Source organism: Hyperolius riggenbachi, chromosome 8 (genome assembly GCF_040937935.1).
Source record: "Hyperolius riggenbachi isolate aHypRig1 chromosome 8, aHypRig1.pri, whole genome shotgun sequence".
Classification (NCBI taxonomy): domain Eukaryota; kingdom Metazoa; phylum Chordata; class Amphibia; order Anura; family Hyperoliidae; genus Hyperolius; species Hyperolius riggenbachi.
Genome location: NC_090653.1, coordinates 134,594,108 through 134,616,909, shown reverse-complemented (window position 1 = coordinate 134,616,909; position 22,802 = coordinate 134,594,108). Strand labels below are relative to the sequence as shown.

General features: G+C 41.6%; 1 protein-coding gene across 8 annotated transcripts in view; it reads right to left on the bottom strand.

The window, feature by feature from the left end:
- Positions 1 to 1,204: 1,204 nt before the first annotated feature.
- Positions 1,205 to 22,802, bottom strand: part of ACSL4 (acyl-CoA synthetase long chain family member 4) — a 186,456-nt gene continuing 164,858 nt past the window's right edge. For all 8 annotated transcript variants that reach the window (XM_068251126.1, XM_068251125.1, XM_068251129.1 and 5 more), the window contains 8 exons: positions 12,772 to 12,843; positions 11,418 to 11,557; positions 10,207 to 10,379; positions 9,422 to 9,496; positions 7,390 to 7,581; positions 6,949 to 7,063; positions 5,573 to 5,730; positions 1,205 to 2,990 (listed from right to left, as the gene is read on the bottom strand). In XM_068251126.1, coding sequence (XP_068107227.1) covers positions 2,833 to 2,990; positions 5,573 to 5,730; positions 6,949 to 7,063; positions 7,390 to 7,581; positions 9,422 to 9,496; positions 10,207 to 10,379; positions 11,418 to 11,557; positions 12,772 to 12,843 — 1,083 coding nt within the window. In that variant the 3' untranslated portion in view covers positions 1,205 to 2,832. The remainder of the gene's footprint in view (positions 2,991 to 5,572; positions 5,731 to 6,948; positions 7,064 to 7,389; positions 7,582 to 9,421; positions 9,497 to 10,206; positions 10,380 to 11,417; positions 11,558 to 12,771; positions 12,844 to 22,802) is intronic.

Below are 22,802 nucleotides of genomic sequence, written 5' to 3'. Positions count from 1 at the left end.
CTGATCAGCTGCAAGACTTGTTTACACAAAGATGTAAACACGCGCTAATCAACCAATTCATTTAAATACTACGCCCGCAAACCAACATGTCAGCATTCAAAAACAACAAGTCGTTCAAACTTGTGGCCAACCTACACGATAGTTGGGCAGGTTGATCTGCCGGTTGGATTGCAAACCGCCTGTTATCAGTCGGACGTCTTGCTGTTTGCCAGTGTACACAAGCCCAACACACCAAGTTTAGACGATAGTTGGGTAGAATGGTTGCACATGTGTACGATACTTTAGACATTGGTCTGATTACACAAAGATTGTACAGTCAGTCTGCTACATGGGAAGCCAGCAGAACTCTCGGCACACTCAGGAGATCTGTAACTCAACCATTAGAGGGCAGTATGGTCTAATACCGCTAGCTTTAATAAAACAGGTTTATAAAAAAAAAAATAATCAGTGCTAGATAGCTGTTTTATATATATATATACACATACACAAAGTCAGCTGTGAGAAGAACAGCTTTGGGTGATGAAATAAAAAGTGAAACATAAAAAAGTGAATATAGTAAGTAGAACATAAAACACGTTCTATGTTATTCTGTGTGCTAAGGCTTTACATTTACTCTAAAGAGGCAGTGATCGCTATTGCACAAAGAGGCTGATCTCTAATGCTACTACCACCATGCTAAAGGTACCCGTAGACATTCCACTTAATATGCAATAAGAGCAATCCTTTCCATGCAGGAAGCAGATATTGTTCCAGCAGAGAGGCAGGCTATGTCTATGGGTACCTTAAGGATGACAAGAACTGATAAGAGCAACGAGACTGTTGGCATGACTGCATGAAGAGGTACACAAACATTTTTTCATACAAAGAAAGAGCATAAGGTACAAATGAAGGCATCATGGATTGTCAGGAAATGGATTGCAAATGCTGAATGTCTTTAAATACTGCTGCCGTTAAGACCGTATAAAAATGAGGACTGGAAGAATCAAAATAAAGCTTCTGCTGTGTACCAAATCTAGATGTCAGTGCCGGGTTATATAGGATTAGGTCAATTTCAAGTTTCACATTTAAGGGTACATACACAGTAATACACACTGCTCAAATACTAGCGGTTTAACACCCAGCATTACAACTTTGCTTTAAAAGATTGCTTACAGCTTACAAACTATTATGCCAGATTTTTTTTAAGCAAAAATTCACTGAATGGGTTAAACATGACATTTTAGTGTTGGATTTAACTAGGAATCCGTATCCGTTTTAATCTGTAGTTACAAAATGTATCTTTATTTGTAATACAAATAGACCTTTGAAAAGCCTGCCGGGGAAGCCCTCTTTGTTCTCTCAGAGCAGTGTTTGTTTGTTACATTGTAGATAGATACATTTGTAACTAAACAAGCAAGCACGAGGAGCATTTCTAGCTAAATGCAGCACTAAAATGTCATGTTTAATCCATTAAGTGAATTTCTGCTAAAAAAAAAATCTGACATAATAGTTTATAAGCTGTAAGCAATCTTTTAAAGCAAAGTTGAAATGCTGGGTGTTAAACCACTTTAAGCATTTACATAAAGATCTCACTCAGAAACCAGCTTTATTAAACAGGACTATAATCTGTAAAGGATAACTGCATGTTTTACTAAAGTGGTCCAACAACAGGCACCTAAAATGCTTTTAACTGTTCGATATCTATTTGGACCTTTTAGCAGCACAATTTGTCCTTCAAACAGCCCACTTTCAAGTTTTACATCCTCTGCCCACCTACCTTGATGAAGTAGTGATGGCAGAGTACCTAAGCTGAGTGGGAGGTGTGGGTCAGATAGTAATAATGAATCTGTCATGCTACTGGTAGCCCCACAGTAATAATGATTAGGCTGGCCAGTCAGTCTGCCACAAGATCAAGAAAGATCTTTCCTTTGCAGAACAATCTTTCTTGCTCAAACATCTAATCCATCAGAACAGACTTTTTTGATCAAGTGTCAGGAGAGCATCTCATTTGAATAGCAAAATCACCTAGTGGAAAATGGAAAAACTGCATTATCTGCAGTACTGTCCCAACACTGTCTGAAAATAAAAGAATAGACACTGTCTGTAGGAACTGCTCTGCAAGAACTAGGAGTCAGTTCAGAGGAGGTTGCAAGCCTGCTGACTAAAGAGACTGTGGACAGCTTAGCGGATCTCCAAGTCTGGTTCTTATGTGCACTACTACAACAGGGGGTTGTAAACAGTATATATTTCAGGAAGTGAATTAGACTTATAATATGACGACATCACACTGACTCGTCTGGTCTTTTTCATTTCAGTCAGACAGTTATCCTTTAGGAATATTTAGATGAATACAATGGCTTCACTTGCACAGGTATTACTCATTAGCCCAATGTTCAGTGCAGATTCTATTCAGGAATGTGATGGACTGAGAATGCCCACATTTTCCATAACACAAAACTCTGAAAAGCAGTTGCAGTACACAACGAAAAACTACTGTGTATGTACCCTTAAAACTTTGCAGAATTCTTAATTTTTTTTGTACAAATTGTATGACGATAGAGAGGGCTGGTAGGTCTTGTGCACAAGTATTTTGTTCCAATAAATAAGCTCTGAACAGTTCATTCTTCTGAATCAAGGTGTGCGTCAGTGGTTCTACATCTGAGTGCAATTCAGAAAAAAATAAATAAACCTTTCTTCAGTTTTAACTGCAACAGTCCCAACTTTTCCAAAACAGACAGTTCAATCAGTCCGTGAAAAAAAAAATCTCCCTTGCCTTCTGGAAATACAAAAAATTTCTAAGGACAGACAAACACCCAAATAGGCTTCTGGCTCCTTTACGTTCATCGGCGTAACCTATTTCCCTCCATACATCCGTTCAATATCTGTTAAATAGTGATTTTTTATTTCTTTTCTCTTCAGTTTGAAAGCATCTGTCACAAGCCCCGTCTCAGGGGTCCAGGGATCTGGGCTCAGTCGTACCTTGATGGGAATTTCAAAGCGTTCCAATTTCACTGCAAGACAAAAAGTACGCCACTGTTAGAGAAAAAAAATGTAACTGAAAAAGAGCAAATATGTTTAAACAAGCTTAATTAAAAGTGTGTTTAATTGTTAAAAAAAAATAAAATAAAAAAAGTTAACAATTGTTGGTAAATGGCAACTTTTACACATGCTAGATAATTCTCACTAAAGATGGTCACCTGGGGCAGTGTTGCAGAAGAATCTCACATATGTATACCTGCCCCACATTGTATGTGGTCCCATAACAATAACTAAAAGTGATGAGCAAGTGGCATTATCCTTTCCTGCGTCCCACGACACTTGGTCATTCACAGCTCATTGTCCCTTAACATCCACCTCCCCCCCTTCAAATAGAAAAACAAAAGTTTGCTTTCCTAAAACAGAAAGAATTTGCAATAATTCAGGTTGGAGTGAGCTTGAGATGTCTCCCAGAGCAACACTGCTGAATATATGCAAATTAACCATTGTACCCTTAGAAGCTAAACACACCTCCAGAACCGCTGGAATGCAATGATGTGTCAGCTTGGGGGGGCTTTTAGGACCATTGTAGTCCCTTACACACTCCAATGAGTTCTGGGTCACCATGAGCTTGCTGGTTAGTCTGTACCTCTCGGATATACAAGCCCTACTCCATAGAGCCAAATTAATCCATGCCATGCACTGATGAGGATCAAACAATCCAAAACAGTCTGTATGCATGTTGGATTATTATGGCTCTGTACAAATTAACAAGCTGACACATCATTGCATTCCAGCGGTTCTGGAGGTGTGTTTAGCTTCTAAGGGTACAATGGTTAATTTGCATATATTCAGCAGTGTTGCTCTGGGAGACATCTCAAGCTCACTCCAACCTGAATTATCGCAAATTCTTTCTGTTTTAGGAAAGCAAACTTTTTTTTTTTCTTAACATCTTAGTAAGGGGGCTTTTAGGACCATTGTAGTCCCTTACACACTCCAATGAGTTCTGGGTCACCATGAGCTTGCTGGTTAGTCTGTACCCCTTCAAATAGAACTACGTGCACCTGAGCACCACATGTCCCCAAAACACACTATTAATAGCAAGCCTTTAGGGTGACATAAATAGGAACTAAGCATGTGTATGAACCTTTAGTGTGTCAGGCAACTAACTGCCTTATGCCTGATACACACCATGTAATTTCCCATCAGGTAGATTGGTCAAATCGATTATTTCTGACAGGTCCAATCTGATTTTTCTGATCAATTTTGTATAGAAGGTATTGGGCAATTGATCATAAATTAGATTAGACTTGTCAGAAATTATCAATTCAACCCATCTATCTGTTGGGAAATTGCATGGTGTGCACCAGGCATACGGTGACGAATAATTAGATTTAGTCAGTGACTAATCCACATTGAATCTAATCTTCACTTCACACAATGTTTTGTCTCCAGGGGGCAGTACTGTCATGCATTTTACTTGTTTGTTACAGAATCAAAAACTTTACCACAGGCAGACACAAGTAAACCAAAACAATCCTGTCAAAATGACAGCTTCTCTTTTGGGCGACAGTGCAGCTCACTGCTTTTGTACAAACTCCCATTATCTTGCACTAAATGCAACAGTGGTGATTAAATAGGAGCAGACATTTTTACAAAGTTTAAACGCAATAAATAACATTTTAAGGTTGCTATAGGCACTGTACCAAGCTAGAAAACAAACCTACCCCTTTCAGTAATTAGCTCAAAGGAAATAAAGTTGCTGTCCACTTAAAATGATAAAACAATGAACCAATCTGGAAGCGTTTAGGTCAGCAACGGGTTAGACATCTCTGATGCTGGGCATACACGGGTCGATCCGGCGGCCGATTAGCCGCCGGATCAACCCCCACCGCTTCCCCGCTTGTGTGCGCGTATCGATTCCCGATCGAGCGGGGAATCTATCCGGCAGGTCATCGGACCTGTTGGATATTATCAATCGAGCCATCAGGCTCGAATGATAAGCCTGCCAAGTTGCCGTGTATGCCCAGCATAACAACTCCCTTTTGGGTTAGTCCAAGCCACTGTTTGTCAAACTTGTCCCCAGGGATCACTAGTTCATGCAATTTGATAACATTGTCAAATCTGATGGTCAATTGGCCCGCAAAATCAGTAGATGTATGGGTACCTTAACGGGTCAGGTCCTCCAGAACTTTCCAAGATATATTAAACTAATCACAGCTAAGGAAGACATTATTTTATCTGTGATTTTAAGAAGACAAAAAAAAAAAATGACCTGCAACTAGGTTGAGTGACAACATCAGCTGAAGGCACCTAATGTGTAATGTGGTCAGGGGATGCCAGCACTGAAGGGCCAGAGCTATTGGTTAATGCAGCCTGCCTAGGGTGAACATATGAGATCTGGGACATGATCAGCCAATGATGTGCGGGACTCCAGATATGGAAGGGACCCCACAACTAGCTTATCTATAATGGTGATATATTGGCAGAGCATATGTTCAGGAAGCAACCTCAACAGCATTATACACATACTAGAAATGTTAGCCCATTACAGTTCAATAGCAGCTAGACACAACAGGGTTATTAGCCAAGATAGAACAAACAGGGTGTGACTTACTTGAGCTTGCAACCTCTTTAATCTCCTTTAATACTTCTGCTTCCATTGTGGAATTGTTACAGATTTCCTCCCAAGTTCCTTCAATCCCTTTCTGTTGTGCTAAACTTGTCAGCTTCTTCTGATTAGGAACGACAAAGCTGATCACATAAGACTGGTAACTGTAACAGGATACAAGGGCGATTAGTGTCACCAAGGTCACACATAAGCAGTGAAAACACTTCATTAAAGGTTTAGCAGGAAAAACCTGGAAGCTCTTTATCATAACGAAGTCTAAGAATCATAACAGAGTACACAAATGTGTAGAATGGACCCTATGTGCGTACATGTGAATTTGGCGCTGGTACATTTGGGCGCAGGATCCAGCTGTTATATGGCTGGTCCTGCTTCTGCACAAGTCTTGTTAATTACTATTCCCCCTCCAGGCCGCCATGGATAGTGGGGGAATGAAATAATTCGGCTTCCAGCGATTGCTGGAGGCCGAATTATTGTGTTTTTTAAGCAACTTCGGCTCCGTCTTCTGACGGAGCCGACCTTTCTCACTGAGCGCCGCTATAGACTGATTCCCATTACAGTCTATGGCGGCGCTGGCTGCGCCCAAAGGTAGCAGCGCTGAAAAGCACTGCTCCGCTATGAACAGCATGAAGAATACACATCTAACTACTGTAAACAGATCCAGCTACCTGAGACACTGGAAGACAAGTCTAAACTACATCAAGGGAAACTAGAGATGCTGCCCATGGCAACAGGATTATCAGCTGTCTATCAGAGAAAAGGAAAAACAGAAGATTAAAGTGACAACATGGAAATCATTTAAGTTGTTGCTTTTATAAAATCTATCGAGTTGGAACTAGTGAATGACGTGAGGTGAACATTCCACAACAGATACAGATTTACCATAGCCAAGTGGAAAATGGAATAAAGGTCTGACACTGGTAGCCATGGACAGAGCTTGCCCCTCACACAGTTTCAGGATGCTAAAGAAAATTGTTGAACTAATTGCTTTTGAGTGGATATATCATGTCTACAGTACTAAGATATCCCAGTAAACAATTAGTTGGTGGAAGAATAAACTGGACAGGAGGGAAACGTGTTTCATCACCACAGTTTTATCCAAGATAAGCCTGTGCTAGGATTCCATAGCTTAGGATCAAACACTCAGGTGAGCTAAGCATGTTTGTGTGCAGTTCAACCAACACGCCTGTCTGAAGACTAACTGGCTGCATCTCTAGGGAACTAGAAATGCACAGAAATGCTAAATATGGGGAGGGCTAGGAATGTAGAAAAGGGTGATGGGTTGCTAAATATGGGAGGACAAGACAAAGTACAGAAAACTAAATGGAATATAAATCCAATACATTTCTGTCTTGATAGCATACCTATTGGCATAGGCACAAATGTTGTCAACGAGTGAACAGTTTTTCAAAGCAGCTTCAACTTTGCCCAGAGACACATATTCTCCTGCTTGCAACTTCACAAGATCCTTCTTACGGTCTGTAAAAACACAGATCACAAAATCATAAAGTGAAATACTGGAAATAAAATGTATGGCTATGTGCAAGCCAATCATCTATTGTGTTAGAATCTGTAAAAGTCACAAGAAGAGCACCAAGTATTTGCTTGCCATTGTCCCAGGAAGATGTGCCCAAGTCCATACAGCACAGTCAAAGGCCAGCAGAGAGCTCACATCTTTCAGGGTGCGGCTGCTGTGACCCCGATGCTACATATTCCAGGAGTACTTTGTGACTCCTGAAGGAATGGGGGCCTACAACAGGTACTTGGTGCTTTTCCACTGATATAGATACAGCTGGGTAACATACCAATAATTTGCAGGCACCCATCAGGGTGAAGCTCTCCAATGTCTCCTGTACAGAACCACCTCTGGCCATTATCATCCACGTAGAAGTCCTCTAGGGTCTTTTCTTCATTTTTAAAGTAACCCATTGAAACATTCGGCCCGCCAATAACAATCTCACCTCTCGGGTGTGGCTTATCCCGATTTGTATAACCTCCTACAAAAGAATGGGCCAAGTTCAATAAACAAAAGAAAACATTCTAGATTAATGGTGTCAGGACTATAGCCTTAAACGACAGATTTTTGTCGCTCAAACTATTACCCATGAAAGTTAGAAAGGGAAATCTAGTGCAAGACTACAGTAGATTAAAAAAAAAAAAAAATCTCCCTTAAAGCGGATCAGAGAAGAAAAATTAACTATAGCAAGTAACATGTCTATACATCTTATCCAAAGTTTACATTTTTTACACAGTAAATCTAGCTGCAAACAGCTTCAACAGTATATGATTATTTCTTCCTGTGATCAAATGAGAGCAGCCATATTCTGATTGTCATTACACAGGCAAGCTGCTCTGCATCTCCACCCCTCAGCCTGTGAAAACCCCACTATCCTCGACTCTTCACTCCACCCCCTTGCCTCTGAAATCTCAGCAGCTCCCAGCTGGTAACACCTCTTCCTCCAGGAAATGCCTCCTCTTCCCCAGACTGAGCTCCCATGAGCACTTGCTACATGGGACTCAGAATGCCTAGGTGCTAGAGGAGCTGTGGGCGTGGCATGTTTAGTTTATAAGGGAATTAGGGCATTAACAAAACCAAAAAGTATTTGGCTTGAGGAATGCCCTTTAAAATATATGTAAGGGGCACAATTATGTAATGTGTAAAAGTTTTTCGGATCCACTTTAAAAAAACATTCCCATTTTGGTGCTTTGCAGCTTGAATTGAACAAATGCTTTTTTCCAGCTGTATTACTGCAACCAAGTGATAGATGGCAACAGTTCGATTAAAAACACAAAAATATCTGACTTATTTCTCTTCATCATTATATCCAGTTTGGATGGTCGGCCTTGTCGGTAGTACAAAGACAGTATCCAGTAGAATCCTTTTATAGTAAACTACAAGGGACCAGGAAAAGTAGTTTACTATATCAGAATTGGTCATACATTGCACATTTATACAGATGCCTTTGCTGGGACCCGAGGACTGACTTTACTATATACAGAGTTTTACTAGAAGGAGATTCTACTGTATTTTTGAGGAAAAGGCCACCAAGTTAGTTGAATTAGCATTGCGTTGCATTGCTTGATATGATCAGGTGTCCAGTGATGCTAGAATAGTACCCAATCACTTTCTAGCTTGCTTTGCTATCAGTATAGTTTAGGCTCCTCCCCTGCCTACAGATGACACGGGGCTCAAACTCTATTAAGAAGTGCTGTAGTGCTTACAAATGCAGTAGCAGGTTGCTTTTCTACTTTGCTGCATTTGACTGTATTTAAAAATGCAAATGTACGTTACAACAGCACATTGACAATCCATGTTTGAGGTCATGTAAAACATTCTTCAGATGTGACACAAAGCCGTAGCACCCATAGGAACTGTATGAGCACCCAAAGCGCATACATGCAAAAAGGGCGCCAGGAAATTTGTACGCAGAGTGAAGCCGAAAAATGGCTCACCCTACTATTGCAAATTTCCTGGCGGCATAGATTACTATTCCTCCTCCAGGCTGACAGACTCAGGTAAGATGCAATTCAGCTGCCAGGATTGCACTTTTTCATAAATTTCTGCTCAGTCTTTTGCCAGCGCCAAAATTACCCTATGAGCGCTGCTCTAGCTGTAATTCACATTACAGTCTATAGCGGCACCCAAATTTCCAGCGCCCTTTTTGCTTGTCTCGCCCAAAGCTGCTGGCCTTTCCATCTGTGTGACACCTTCAAGTATAAATTCCAGAATATGCAAATATACCATATTTACTTTAAGTGCTTTATTTAGTACTGAACACAAGATGTGACACAAACAATAAAACAAAAAAACTTAAAAAAAAAACAAAAAAAACTCACCTTCCACCCAATCTCTCAGTTTAATTTCACAACAAATAAGAGGGGCCCCCACTCTGCCAGTGCTATAGTCGGTCACTGTAGTAACAGAAGAGATGTTTTTAATTATTATATTTACGTTGAAACAAATATAAATACACATACAATTGACTGTAGGGCTGCATAGCTGAAAACCAATCCATATGCTAACAGAAGTAAAGCTAGTGCTGACGAGTACAGTCCTGCCCTGAATGCTCATCACCCAGAGATCTACTACTATCCATAGTGAGACCTCCTGCCCTCCCTGTGCCTGCTTGGCATGATAGAGCTCTGACTCATCTACTGCTTAGAGACGGTCAGAGCTACCATCCAATAATGCTAGGAGACTTCTGCACAACATCTAATGTTAATCTATGGGGGAAAGTTCCCTAGGAGGTGTATCATTAAAAAGGGATCCTCGGAAAGTACAGCTCAACAGGCCTATCCTGAATTATAATATTGCAGTCTTTACTGGAGTAAGATCAGTAGCTTGTCCTGGTGAAATGTATGAATAGTTTAGTCTGTGGATATGAACGAACGATTTATGGTCACAGACTCCGTACAAATTCACACATTCAGGCGTTATTCATTTACGTACTGGGAAGAAAAGATCAAGGAGTGCTTGCCGCAGGCTTAGAGGCAGGACGAAACGTTCTCTTTATTAAAGCAACCAAATTTGGATTCAGAAAATAGTTACTAAACAGAAAACAATGCAGTTAATGCCGGCCAACTGTCAGTGCTGTGGTCTGCAGAGCAGCAGCAGAAATTACCTTCAGTTATGGTACCAGCTCCACATGTTTCAGTCAGTCCATAACCCTGGCCAACAGGACAGCAGAAGCAGATATTCATAAACCTCTGAGTCTGTGGAGACAGAGGGGCACCGCCGCACAGCATCATCCGCACGTTTCCTCCCAATAAAGCTTTCACCTTTTTGAACAATAACCTAAGAAAAAAAAGGAAAATCATCATTAAGAAAACCACTGCTAGCTAAACATATGCAAAGCTAGAAGATTGCTCTGGTTCTGAATGGTTTAAGAAAATACTTTATTAGACTAACTTAGAAGCTTACATAAACTTGAGCTCAGAATACCTTCTTGCGGAAAGTCTAATATAACATATTCATTTAGACAGTTTATAACCAAAGTATAAACAGTTTACCCCAGTGTTACAATTAGAACACATTGTACAGGTATGGAAACTCCCTGACTCAAGCACACCTCTCATTCAGGTGGTATAACAAGAGAATCGACAGTCCTGGTAGGCAGTAGCAGAAGGCATGCAGTTCCAGAGACTGAACAATGGCTCATGTACACAAATGGTGCATTTACACTGTGTTTGTGTTGCACTTGCACAGCATCCCATGTACATAAGCCCTAAATCATTGAAAAATACTGCGAGTCTATAAACCTTGCAGATGGTTATTTAGTGAAATGTCAATGCAGCTTTGGGACTGCAAGAGTTAGTATACAGGAAGCTTTGAGTTCAGTTCGAAGTCAGTTTCTAATCTGTTTTACTGCTGGTGTTTAGTTTGTCTTCACTTCCCGTTTAGGCTGCTCTGTTTCCCATTCACTTAGGCCTGGAACACACCAGAGGAGTTTTTCTGAGCGTTTTGAGTTTTTAAATCTGCTGCTAATGTTAGCCTATGTGTCTGTGCACACTGGAGCAATGAGGTTTTGTAAAAAACCCCATAGCATTACATTGGGAAGAGCTTTTGAAACCTCTAAAAGCTCTTCCCAATGTAATGCTATGGGTTTTTTTTACAAAACCTCATTGCTCCAGTGTGCACAGACACATAGGATAACATTAGCAGCAGATTTAAAAACTCAAAACTCTCAGAAAAACTCCTCTGGTGTGCACCAGGCCTAAACTGATAGCAACCTGGATGCAACCTGAGGCCCAAAGTCCTTGTTCTGTCAATGGCTTGGGTCAACATGCTTTGCTGCCCTAACCAACTAATAATCCAGTACAGACTTTTACATACACATTGCATAATGGAGCATCATATCCCTTCTTTATCTGTTCCAGCTTGTAATCATAGCCCAGCTTGAAGAGAGTCCTCTGGAAAACATTCATTTCTTGCACCTTGCTCATGACATTCTTGTAAATGCGATCCATAATTTCCTGAAACGGAAAAACAACTTCTTAAGCTAAAAGAGCATTCAAAGTATAAATTATTTATTAGCTATAGTTGACTTTCACAGACTGGCACTACAGTATTGTCAGGTGGAGGAAAACAAAATGTAGAAATTCAGTTTTTACTAGGTTAGCTCTCCTTGCTGCGAGCCTGCGATTATAGACACTTCCCAATTCTTCTTCTGTGATGCTGTCCCCTTGTTTTGCCAACCCCTCCAGCATCTACCAATTACCCAGAGGATCCAGTTCAAATTTCTAACCCTCTGAAAGCTTTCCATATGTTGTTCCCTCCACACATTTTCTCACTGATATCCAGATACCATCCCACCTGCAAGTGATTAACATGAAACTCTCCTATCCTTCCTCTCACTATCACATCCAGGATCTCTGTCCTTTCAAACCACCTTTGGAAATCTCTTCCACATCTTGAGCACTGTGTTCCGAACTTGGAAAGCTTAAAATGAACGTGGTGGAACGCAAGGACAAAAAAATAAATAAAAAAAATGTCTTGCCTAATAAGAGGGAAGTTCCCACATCCTCCTAGAAACCACCGCTGCTGCCTTGGAACCACTTTATTATTGCGACCATGCTCCTCTTCATGCACAAGCGTAGCATTTCTGGGCCTGTGCAAAACGGTCATACCAGTGCAGAAGCACGGAGCCACTCATGTACGAGTGGATTTGGTGTAATGTGCAGGCATGGCTGTACTCACTCAGGCACAGTATGGCAGTGCTCGTGCATGAAGCGGAGCATGGCCACAATAGCATATCTGACAAGCTCGTCTGACTTTTTCCGGGTGTCCGCGTGGCAACTGTGGCAGCCAGAAGGAATTGAAGTCTCTGGAGGACCTCTTGTTAAGTAACTGATTTTTGTCCTTAGGGTTCCCTCGGGTACACTGTAAAATGCACCTCCACAGATAAGCATATAATCTATCAGAACCCCACTGCAGATACCAGTCTTTATTTATTTTTATGAAAGAAACATGCACCTCTATTTCAGGTTGTTTACATGCATAAACTACATTTTTACTTGCGTTGCTGGATGTTTCAGTTGAACTTTGCATGAACTATATGAAGTTGATGCATGAATTATGTATTTCATGGTCCCTACTACAGCCTGTACTGTACTCTATATGGAAGATAATGGTGCTATATAAACAAATAACTAATGATAACAGACAAGGGACACATAAGGGTACTTACAGGCACAGCAGCCATGAGTGTAGGCCTCAGCACACTACAATCGCCTTTGCTTCCTTTTTTGATTTTACTGGACTGTTAAGAGAAGAAAAATGTATTAGAAAGAATCGGTTCTCATGGTAAACTGCACACTTGTGTTGAAAAATTCAAAAAAAATGTGATCAGCACCCACGGTTTTAAGATGGAAACAAACTGGAGTGCTAAGACCATCCGCCCTTGAGTACCTCTTGGACGGCAACAAACATTCCAAAAAAATTGGTCAGCACCTCCAAAAAAATAGCTCTTTTAAATTAACAAGCTGACACATCATTGCATTCCAGCGGTTCTGGAGGTGTGTTTAGCTTCTAAGGGTACAATGGTTAATTTGCATATATTCAGCAGTGTTGCTCTGGGAGGCATCTCAAGCTCACTCCAACCTGAATTATCGCAAATTCTTTCTGTTTTAGGAAAGCAAACTTTTGTTTGTCTTCAATTAAAACATAGCTCTTTTATTCAAAAAAAAGTTTAAAATCCATAAAAGTAGATGGACATCCTATGGGGCTGAGTTCCAGCGACAGCCCGCTGTTTCAGACCTCTCAGCCTTTCTACAGGCTGGACATGTCCCACATTTTGCAAATTAATGATTGTAATTGATTTTTTTTCTTCTTATTCATGGTAAAATACATATAAAAAATAATTCTTAGCAAAAAGTACCAGCCAAAGAAAGCCAAAAAATGGCTTATTTGGTGCAATAAGTAGTGATAAAGTTATTGGCAAATGAATGGGAGGAGCGCTGAAATGTAAAAATTGCTCTGGTCTAAAAGGGGGAAACACCTTAGTGGTAAAGTGGTTAAACAGTGTTTAAACTCCCCCCTTACTTCCTATGCTTAATAATGCCTGTCAGAGAATCTGCTTAAAGAAAGGATATATGGCAAATAAAGCTTATGGATGGTCTAACCCCTTCCCAACACTACAAAACAGATTTCTGTATCTCTACTGGAGGCATGTATTCCACGCTCCAGTAATGGCTACATTCAAACTCCCAGAAAAAAAATACAGTAACTGGACAGTATAGTAAGGAGCAAGACTCAGTTTTTAGTACTTTATTCTGTATTTGTCCCCAATCTGTGAGAATTTCCTTAATTTCATGACTTGACAGGAACTGAGGGAATACACCTTCACACTTTTTTATTGCTGCCCTGGCAGGAAATTAGGGCAAGTCCCTTCAATAGGGACACAGACAACATTTAAGCATTTATAAACCCTTCATCGCTTTTCAGAACTAGAATGAAACCGTTTCGTGGAGTTAGGTTTAAGTTTAATACTATATTTTCACTTTGCTATTCCTTTGGTGAAACAGCAATACTGGGTGGGGAGGATTGGTAGGTCTTTTATGAATTGTCTGACTTTCAGGCTTCCACCAGAGAAACAAATGCTACTCATCATTGGAAAGATACAAGCTAGATTTGCTAGCTGAATTTCAGTAATCCAGCTAGAATAGGCAAAATGAGGCAGAAGTGACACCAATGCTTTGGACCTCAGTGGACCCCAGCCTCAGGTTGAACCGAACTTGCCACTCTGGACTTTCTAGTGATAAATATACAGCCTTAGCTATCCACCCACTTTAGACAGGCTTTAGACTGTTGGTGGACACAGTTCAATGTTGATCATTCTATAGTACTGTTAATTCAATAAAATGGTTACATCTTAGCAAAAATCAACTGCAACGGAAAGATCAGGTAATTACAATTGGCTTTTCGTAAATACAATTACTGCATTAAATGTGTAATCCAAAAATTACAGATGAAACGGAGGACAAACAGGTAATTTAAAGAGGAACCGTAGTGAAACTAAAAATTTTTTTTAACAACAATATTCACTTATCAATTTAGTCAGTGCTTGCCCCATGTAAACATCTTTCATCTCCCCGATTTACATTCTGACATTTATCACAGGTGGCCATATGTTTAGTCCCATCAGTTGATCTTTGCGAAATGCTAAGGTGGCCATACACAGATTTGCAGCAGATTCGACCATCAGATAGATTTGTGAGATACCTGTCAGGTCAAATTTGACAGGGCTCTGATGTGTGCCACACACTAGGAACAGATTCCCAATAGATTTCAAAATGAAAATCATTAGATCCAATGCAACTCTATGGGCCATCGATCTGCTGCCAGCAGCAGATCGACCTAGATTTTCCATCCTGTCAGATACAGTGGGTTGCAAAAGTATTCGGCCCCCTTGAAGTTTTCCACATTTTGTAACATTACTGCCACAAACATGCATCAATTTTATTGGAATTCCACGTGAAAGACCATTACAAAGTGGTGTACATGTGAGAAGTGGACCAAAAATCATACATTATTCCAAACATTTTTTACAAATAAATAACTGCAATGTGGGGTGTGCGTAATTATTCGGCCCCTTGAGTCAATACTTTGTAGAACCACCTTTTGCTGCAATTACAGCTGCCAGTCTTTTAGGGTATGTCTCTACCAGCTTTGCACATCTAGAGACTGAAATCCTTGCCCATTCTTTGCAAAACAGCTCTAGCTCAGTCAGATTAGATGGACAGCGTTTGTGAACAGCAGTTTTCAGATCTTGCCACAGATTCTCGATTGGATTTAGATCTGGACTTTGACTGGGCCATTCTAACACAGATATGTTTTGTTTTAAACCATTCCATTGTTGCCCTGGCTTTATGTTTAGGGTCATTGTCCTGCTAGAAGGTGAACCTCCACCCCAGTCTCAAGTCTTTTGCAGTCTCCAAGAGGTTTTCTTCCAAGTTTTCCCTGTATTTGGCTCCATCCATCTTCCCATAAACTCTGACCAGCTTCCCTGTCCCTGCTGAAGAGATGCACCCCCCGAGCATGATGCTGCCACCACCATAATTGACAGTGGGGATGGTGTGTTCAGAGTGATGTGCAGTGTTAGTTTTCCACCACACAGAGTTTTGCATTTTGGCCAAAAAGTTCCATTTTGGTCTCATCTGACCAGAGCACCTTCTTCCACATGGTTGCTGTGTCCCCCACATGGCTTGTGGCAAACTGCAAAAGGGACTTCTTATGCCTTCTGTTAACAATGCCTTTCTTCTTGCCACTCTTCCATAAAGGCCAACTTTGTACAGTGCATGACTAATAGTTGTCCTATGAACAGAGTCTCCCACCTGAGCTGTAGATCTCTGCAGCTTGTCCAGAGTCACCATGGGCCTCTTGACTGCATTTCTGATCAGCGCTCTGCTTGTTCGGCCTGTGAGTTTAGGTGGATGGTCTTGTCTTGGTAGGTTTACAGTTGTGCCATACTCCCATTTCTGAATGATCGCTTGAACAGTGCTCCGTGGGATATTCAAGGCTTTAGAAATCTTTTTGTAGCCTAAGCCTGCTTTAAATATCTCAATAACTTGATCCCTGACCTGTCTGGTGTGTTCTTTGTACTTCACAGTGTTGTTGCTCCCAATATTCTCTTAGACAACCTCTGAGGCCCTCACAAAGCAGCTGTATTTGTACTGACATTAGATTACACACAGTTGCACTATTTAGTCATTAGCACTCATCAGGCAATGTCTATAGGCAACTGACTGCACTCAGATCAAAGGGGGCCGAATAATTATGCACACACCACTTTGCAGTTATTTATTTGTAAAAAAAAAAATGTTTGGAATCATGTATGATTTTCGTTCCACTTCTCATGTGTACACCACAATGGGCTCTATTCTCAATGACTTCCCGCATGCGGTAAAGTACATGCGGGAAGTTTGCGACCAAAATACCGTCAAGTTGAAATTCTCAAAATGTTCCGCATGTTTTTTCCGCATGCGGAAAATGTGCGGTAAAAGTGCGGGATTCATGCGGAAAATTTTCCGCAAAGTCGGTATTTTCCGCAATAAAAAAATCAATTCTCAAAAGTGTTCAGGCGCATCATTTCGTCGTTATTTACCGATTTTTTATCACCTACAAATAGTAGGTGATATATTCCGCATCCCATTGACTTTAATGAAGTGTGGAGGCTTAAAGAGAGTCTGAAGTGAGAATAAATCTCGCTTCAGACCTCAGATAGCAGAGGCATGTGTGCCCCTGCTAAACCGCCGCTATCGCGCCGCTAAACGGGGGTCCCTTCACCCCCAAATCCCCTCGGTGCAGCGGGGAGCGCTTCCTGGTTGGGGAAGAGCTAAACACCGCAGCCCTGCCCCACGCGCGTCTGTCAGCACGTATCTCCGCCTCTCCCCCGCCCCTCTCAGTCTTCCTTCACTGAGAGGGGCGGGGGAGAGGCAGCGATGCGCCGCTGATAGACGCGACTGGAGGCAGGGCTGCAGCTGTTAGCCCTGCCTCCAGGAGCGACCAAGTCTGCGACCAAGTGTTGCAGTGGGGGGTTTGGGGGTGAAGGGACTCCCGTTTAGCGGCGCGATAGCGGCGGTTTAGCAGGGGCACACATGCCCCTGCTAACTATGAGCTCTGAAGCGAGATTTATTCTCGCTTCAGAGTCTCTTTAAGGGCTGTGCTTGGTGGACTTTAATTTTTTTTTTAAACACTTTTTCATGCGACCTTTTTACCGCATGATTCCCGCATGAATAATGGCTGTTTCCGCATCTTTTTTCCCGCATGCGGAAAACATGCGGAGAATATAAGTGAATGTGGAAAAAACGCGGAGTTTACCGCTGGCGGAAATATAGCGGTAAAATTTTGCGGTGTTTTTGCCCGTTTGTGAATAGAGCCCTTTGTGTTGGTCTTTCATGTGGAATTCCAATAAAATGGATTCAGGTTTGTGGCAGTAATATGACAAAATGTGGAAAACTTCAAGGGGGCCGAATACTTTTGCAACCCACTGTAGATGAAATCGATCAATAGATTTGATAGTCAATTTCTGATTGATCGATTCCATAGATTCCATCCATAGATTCAATCGATCGATGGCTGAAATAGACCAGTGTATGGGCCCCTTTAGTTCACTGAGAGTTCTAAGCACAGAGAGAGATACTGCTTGCTTGGCAGTTGGAAAAATACATTTTCCACAGTGCAACAAGGTTAACAGACAGGAAACTGTCAGGGCACTGTGGAAGGGGTTTCACCACAATATCAGCCACAAAAACACGCCCGATCTATTTGAGAAACATTAAAGGTTTCTCGAGGGAAAGGGTATTGGCTACTGATTGGGATGAAGTTCAATCCTGGGTTAAAGTTCATCTTTAACCGTTTAGTTTATTAGGTTATTAAAAATAGATTAATAAAACTGCATGATCAGCATTAGCCTGCAGAAATCTGCCAGCACACGTGATGCATGGCTTTGCTGCTCCCATCTGCTTCTGAGTCGTCTTCTTCTGGTCTTTCCAATCCACTTCAAACACTCCCCCTGAACTGATAGAAGATTATGGATACTCTACAGAAGTAAGAGATTTCAGGCAGATGTGTTCAAATTGATCAAAGATGCCTCTTATCCCATTGGTCAGTTGGGTAGCATGTGACCAGCTTGTGCTGCAATATTAAATGAGTGCAAATTGGAGTTAAGCGCCATCTGCTAAATACTAGCCTCTTTCTATTACTGAAGACGTCTACTACTACCATTCTGCCTTAAACATTTTATCTGTGAACAGAATCTTGCTATGCAAAGGGGAAAAATAGCTTTTACTTTCACAGTATAAAAATTTGAAGAATATGCATCTACGGCTGTTTTAACAGTTGAAGCCCTTTCAACCCCATGAGTTATGCGAGAAGATAAACTGGTGACATCCCAGGAATCCTGGAAATTCTACAGTTCTCTGAGCACACTAAAGAATTAATGATGCAAGACTCGGCCTGTAAAGGGAGCTGCATTCTGAAGAACTGCGTGAGTCAGAAGGGAAAATAGATCATCTGAAGCAGGAGTATCGCATTCTGATCACACAATCGCTGTATCTATGCCATGATACAATTCAACAAGCGTTGTTGTGGCTACATCACTTGTTAGTGACAAGCTTTTGATAGAAGGGACATGCTGTTTACCATTCTTCAGTGGCACAGAGGTTGGCACACACATTCCAGGCATTAAAAAACAGCTTATTTTTTCTGTTATGCTGCACGATTTCATAATACTTTTGTTTTCCTCGTGAATTTGGATAGACTATTACTTGGAAAACTTTTAGGGAAGTTACAGAAGGGAGCAATTGTTATTCATTGTGGCATATAACCTGTCATAGAAATCATAGAGCTGCTGGAGTAAAAAGACAAGACAAATAACATTTATGTTGTGCTTTTCTCCTGGTGGACTCAAAGCACCAGAGCTGCAACCACTAGGGTGCGCTCAGTAGGCAGTAGCAGTGTGGGAGTCTAGCCTAAGGATTCCTTACCGAATAGGTGCTGGCTTACTGAACAGGGAGATCAGAGATTCAAACCCAGGTCACCTGTGTCAGAGGCAGAGCCCTTAACCATTACACCATCCAGCATTTGATGGGTGCCGGAAGGGCCTTTGCCACATGCTTTCTCTGTGGTCCTATTTAGGCGATGCCAGGAGCACTGAGCATATTGATAGCGCTGTAGTTTGTTTGATCAACACAAACTATGAAAAAGCTCTTTACAGGGTCAGGAAACCTTGCCAATTATCGTGCGTACGGGAGGATTCACCGCCGCGAGACTTGGGCACAGGATACAGCCGGTATGGCTTATCCAGCTGCTGCATAAGTTCCCGGCGACGTTAATTCCTATTCCTCCTCTAGGTTGATGTGGATGGTGGAGGAAGGATGTAATTTGGCTTCCAGCTATTGCTGGCCGCTGAATTACAGTGTTTTAAAAGCAACTTCACCTCCATCTTCTGACGGCGTCAAAATTACTCCCTGTGCGCCGCTATACACATAACTTATATGATGGTCTATGGTGGTGCTGGCTGCACCCAAGTCTCCTGCGCTGGATTGCCTAGTGTTCGCTGCTGAACGTGCTCAGGCAGAGTAAAGCCTTATGGGGCCCATACACTGGTTGATTTCAGCCATCGATCGATTGGATAGAATCGATCAAAAATCAATTCTTTCAATTCAGGCGATCAATTGATTTGCAGCCGATGTCGATCGATTTGATCTGACAGGATGGAAAATCTAGGACGATGGCCCATAAAGTTGCATTGGATCTAATGGTGCAACAATGCATTTAGATCGATTTTCAATAGATTTCGTTCTGAAATCTATTGGAAATCGGTTCCTAGATTCGACTTGACAGGCATCTGACAGAAATCTGATGGTCGAATCTGCTGCAAATCTATCTGTGTATGGCCACCTTTACCCTACACCCCATATATAAACTCCTATGCACTCCCCCTGCTGCAGCCTGCATTACGAGTTGATATCAACCATAGGCTGAGGTTTCACGCCTGCTCCATTTGCATTCTCACATTCTTCACAGCTCCTTCTGTGACTGGAAAGTAGAGCTAGCAGCTAAGTCCCTTGCTTTAGAAAAGCAAATATGATAGGCAAGAAACACAGGGAAAGCTAGCTGTAACGGTTGTGCTGCTGAGTTATACACCCTAACACCTAGGTTCTCAACATGTGGTACGCGTACCCCAGGGGGTACTTGGGCTTGATATACGGTACTTAACCAAGAACAACAAATTTAGAGTTTTTTAGAAAATTATAAATCTTATTTAAACACCAAATTAGTATTTTAGCTAATTAGAAGCAATAGTAAATGCTTGGAAATTGTTTAGAACCAATTATCTTGTACTACGATTAAAATGTATATCTATCAAGGGGTACTTGTGATAAGGTTTCCTATGCTAGGGGGTACTTGGAGAGTACAGGGTTTTCAAAGAGGTACTTACTAATAAAATGTTGAGAAACACTGCTCTAACACATACTTTGCATTACATACCGAAACACTATCTACTGGTGGGTTTTAGTTATTGCAAGGAGAGGGACCAACTCAAAATCTAACACTGATGATGGGTACGAACTAAGTACTGAGTGAAATACTTTATTTCAGACCAGTCTGTTTTTGGATCACATACTGAAAACTGCTACATAAAGATGCATCTCCTTTATTAATGCTGTTGTACTTCATCCACAATCTAGCAACAAAGTACACAAGAAGCTTCAATAGGCTGCTGTAGCACTACAGAGCTTGCTTGTTATAACCAGTGTTGAGTAAGTAATAATTAATAAAGCCCTGCCCTCCACATACAGGATGGAAGCTGCATGCTCCCTTTTCAACTACATTACACAAAGCATCTGATAATAAAAAGCAGGCTTAATACATATGGCATGAAACTGGGAGAGAGGAGTCTCCAGTTTGTCCTCAAGCCATCTTTCCCTAGTAATGTCAGCACATGACAAAGGATTGTTCACGCTCAAGTATTAACGGAATGCATGCTAACAGTCATCTCTACAGACTACAGAATGTGTCCACATAATCACATCTTAGTTTAGAAAAATGCAAAGTGACCCTCCATTCAGCCATGATGTCTGGAGGAATAATCTGAGATCCCATAAAGCACTGCAGGCACTAATAAGAACTGGACTGAGTGAGAATGTTCAGTACTATCGGGTGAGGAGTGTGGAAGACATCAATGCAAGGATGGTGGCACCAAGCTGTCTGATATGCTGTAACAAATGAATCCTTTTTCTCAGTAGGTTAGGAGGATTGGGGATGCCCATTCAGGCATCAAATTGTTGCAGAGAGCAGGGGGACCTTAGTGGGGTTTGGGATAGCAACAGAGGCTGGGCTGTATAGGCAGATCCAGCCTCTGTATGCAGATAACATTCTTTAAATACACCTCGGGTTCTCTTTAAGCTGGCTGATGGTCTGATGTCATTATGTAGCTTCAATGTTACAGCCCAGATCCCAAACACGGCTCACATCACAGTAACTTCTTTCTTTACACTGAACACTAGTCAATGAATAAACAATTACTGCTGGGTAAATTTGGCTTTGTGCCTCGATTTACAGACACTTGCCAAAGTCAGGGTCAGTGTAGGATTACAGTTACCAGCTTCAGGACAGACAATGCCTTGTAAGAGTTCAAGGGGAATTTAGTCAACCTTCTCCCACATAACGCACTACAGTAAGAACGAGTTATAAAAAGCTAAAGGACCATGCAATACAAAACAGCTGTGAAGGGTTCAAGAAAGCCTCTGCACCTCTAATACAGGGAGTGAAGTCACCACAATCCAAAGGCATACTGTAGCCATCCACTCACACTGTTCTTTCAATAGGCTCTATATAAAATAAAATGTGCTGTACAAATCCTGAGCACCAAGTACAGTACTCCATGTTCCTAACAAGTACAGCATAAGTGCTTCTATTGTCAGCTATCTAAATATTTCACTAATGGATGGGCTGTTTACCTACTAAATTGTATGAGAACTGGACAACCAGATATAATCTGTTGTACATTCTGACATCGCAGAATCAACATATTGAAATACATTACTGCATAGCGTTCATAAGTCGCTAGGCATAAAACACTTGGAGACCAGGGACTGGAGCAGCAGATGGGATAGCAGTAAAACACAAGATTTCGTCTGAGCTGTCGCCAGGCGATTGACTTGTTCAATCCCCGGCTACAGCTGTCGCTGCAACTGTCGCTAGTCCGCGTGTGTATGTGGACTAGCGACCGGAGACCTAATGCAAGTGAATGAAGCATCCGGCTGGGGGATGCTCCATTCAGACAGCTTCCGCCGCGTCTCTGCCTTTCTGGCGAGACGTGCGGATAGCTGTCGCCGCCAGGGAGCTGTCGCTCCCTGGTCTCTTGTAGCCATGCAACGGGGGACAATTGTGCCCCGTGTGTATGTAGCTTAAGGCAGATTGCTCTTATCCTTCCATTAACAGGCACTATAAAGCTAACATCCAAAGGGGTGAGTATATACATTGTATCGTGTAAAAGAACTCCGGGTGACGTAAGTGATCAGTTTGGGCATTTGATAGATTTGCAAGGATGTGATTTGCTGTAATCACTTCCTGCTTTATCACATGATAGTGGGCAGCAAATTGGAGCCTTTCAAATTATCTGATCAAACTGATCACGGGTTTCCACACGTTCTACTACACACAGGCTACACTAGATTCAGAGAATGCACCCCTTAGTACAAACAGGAAGCT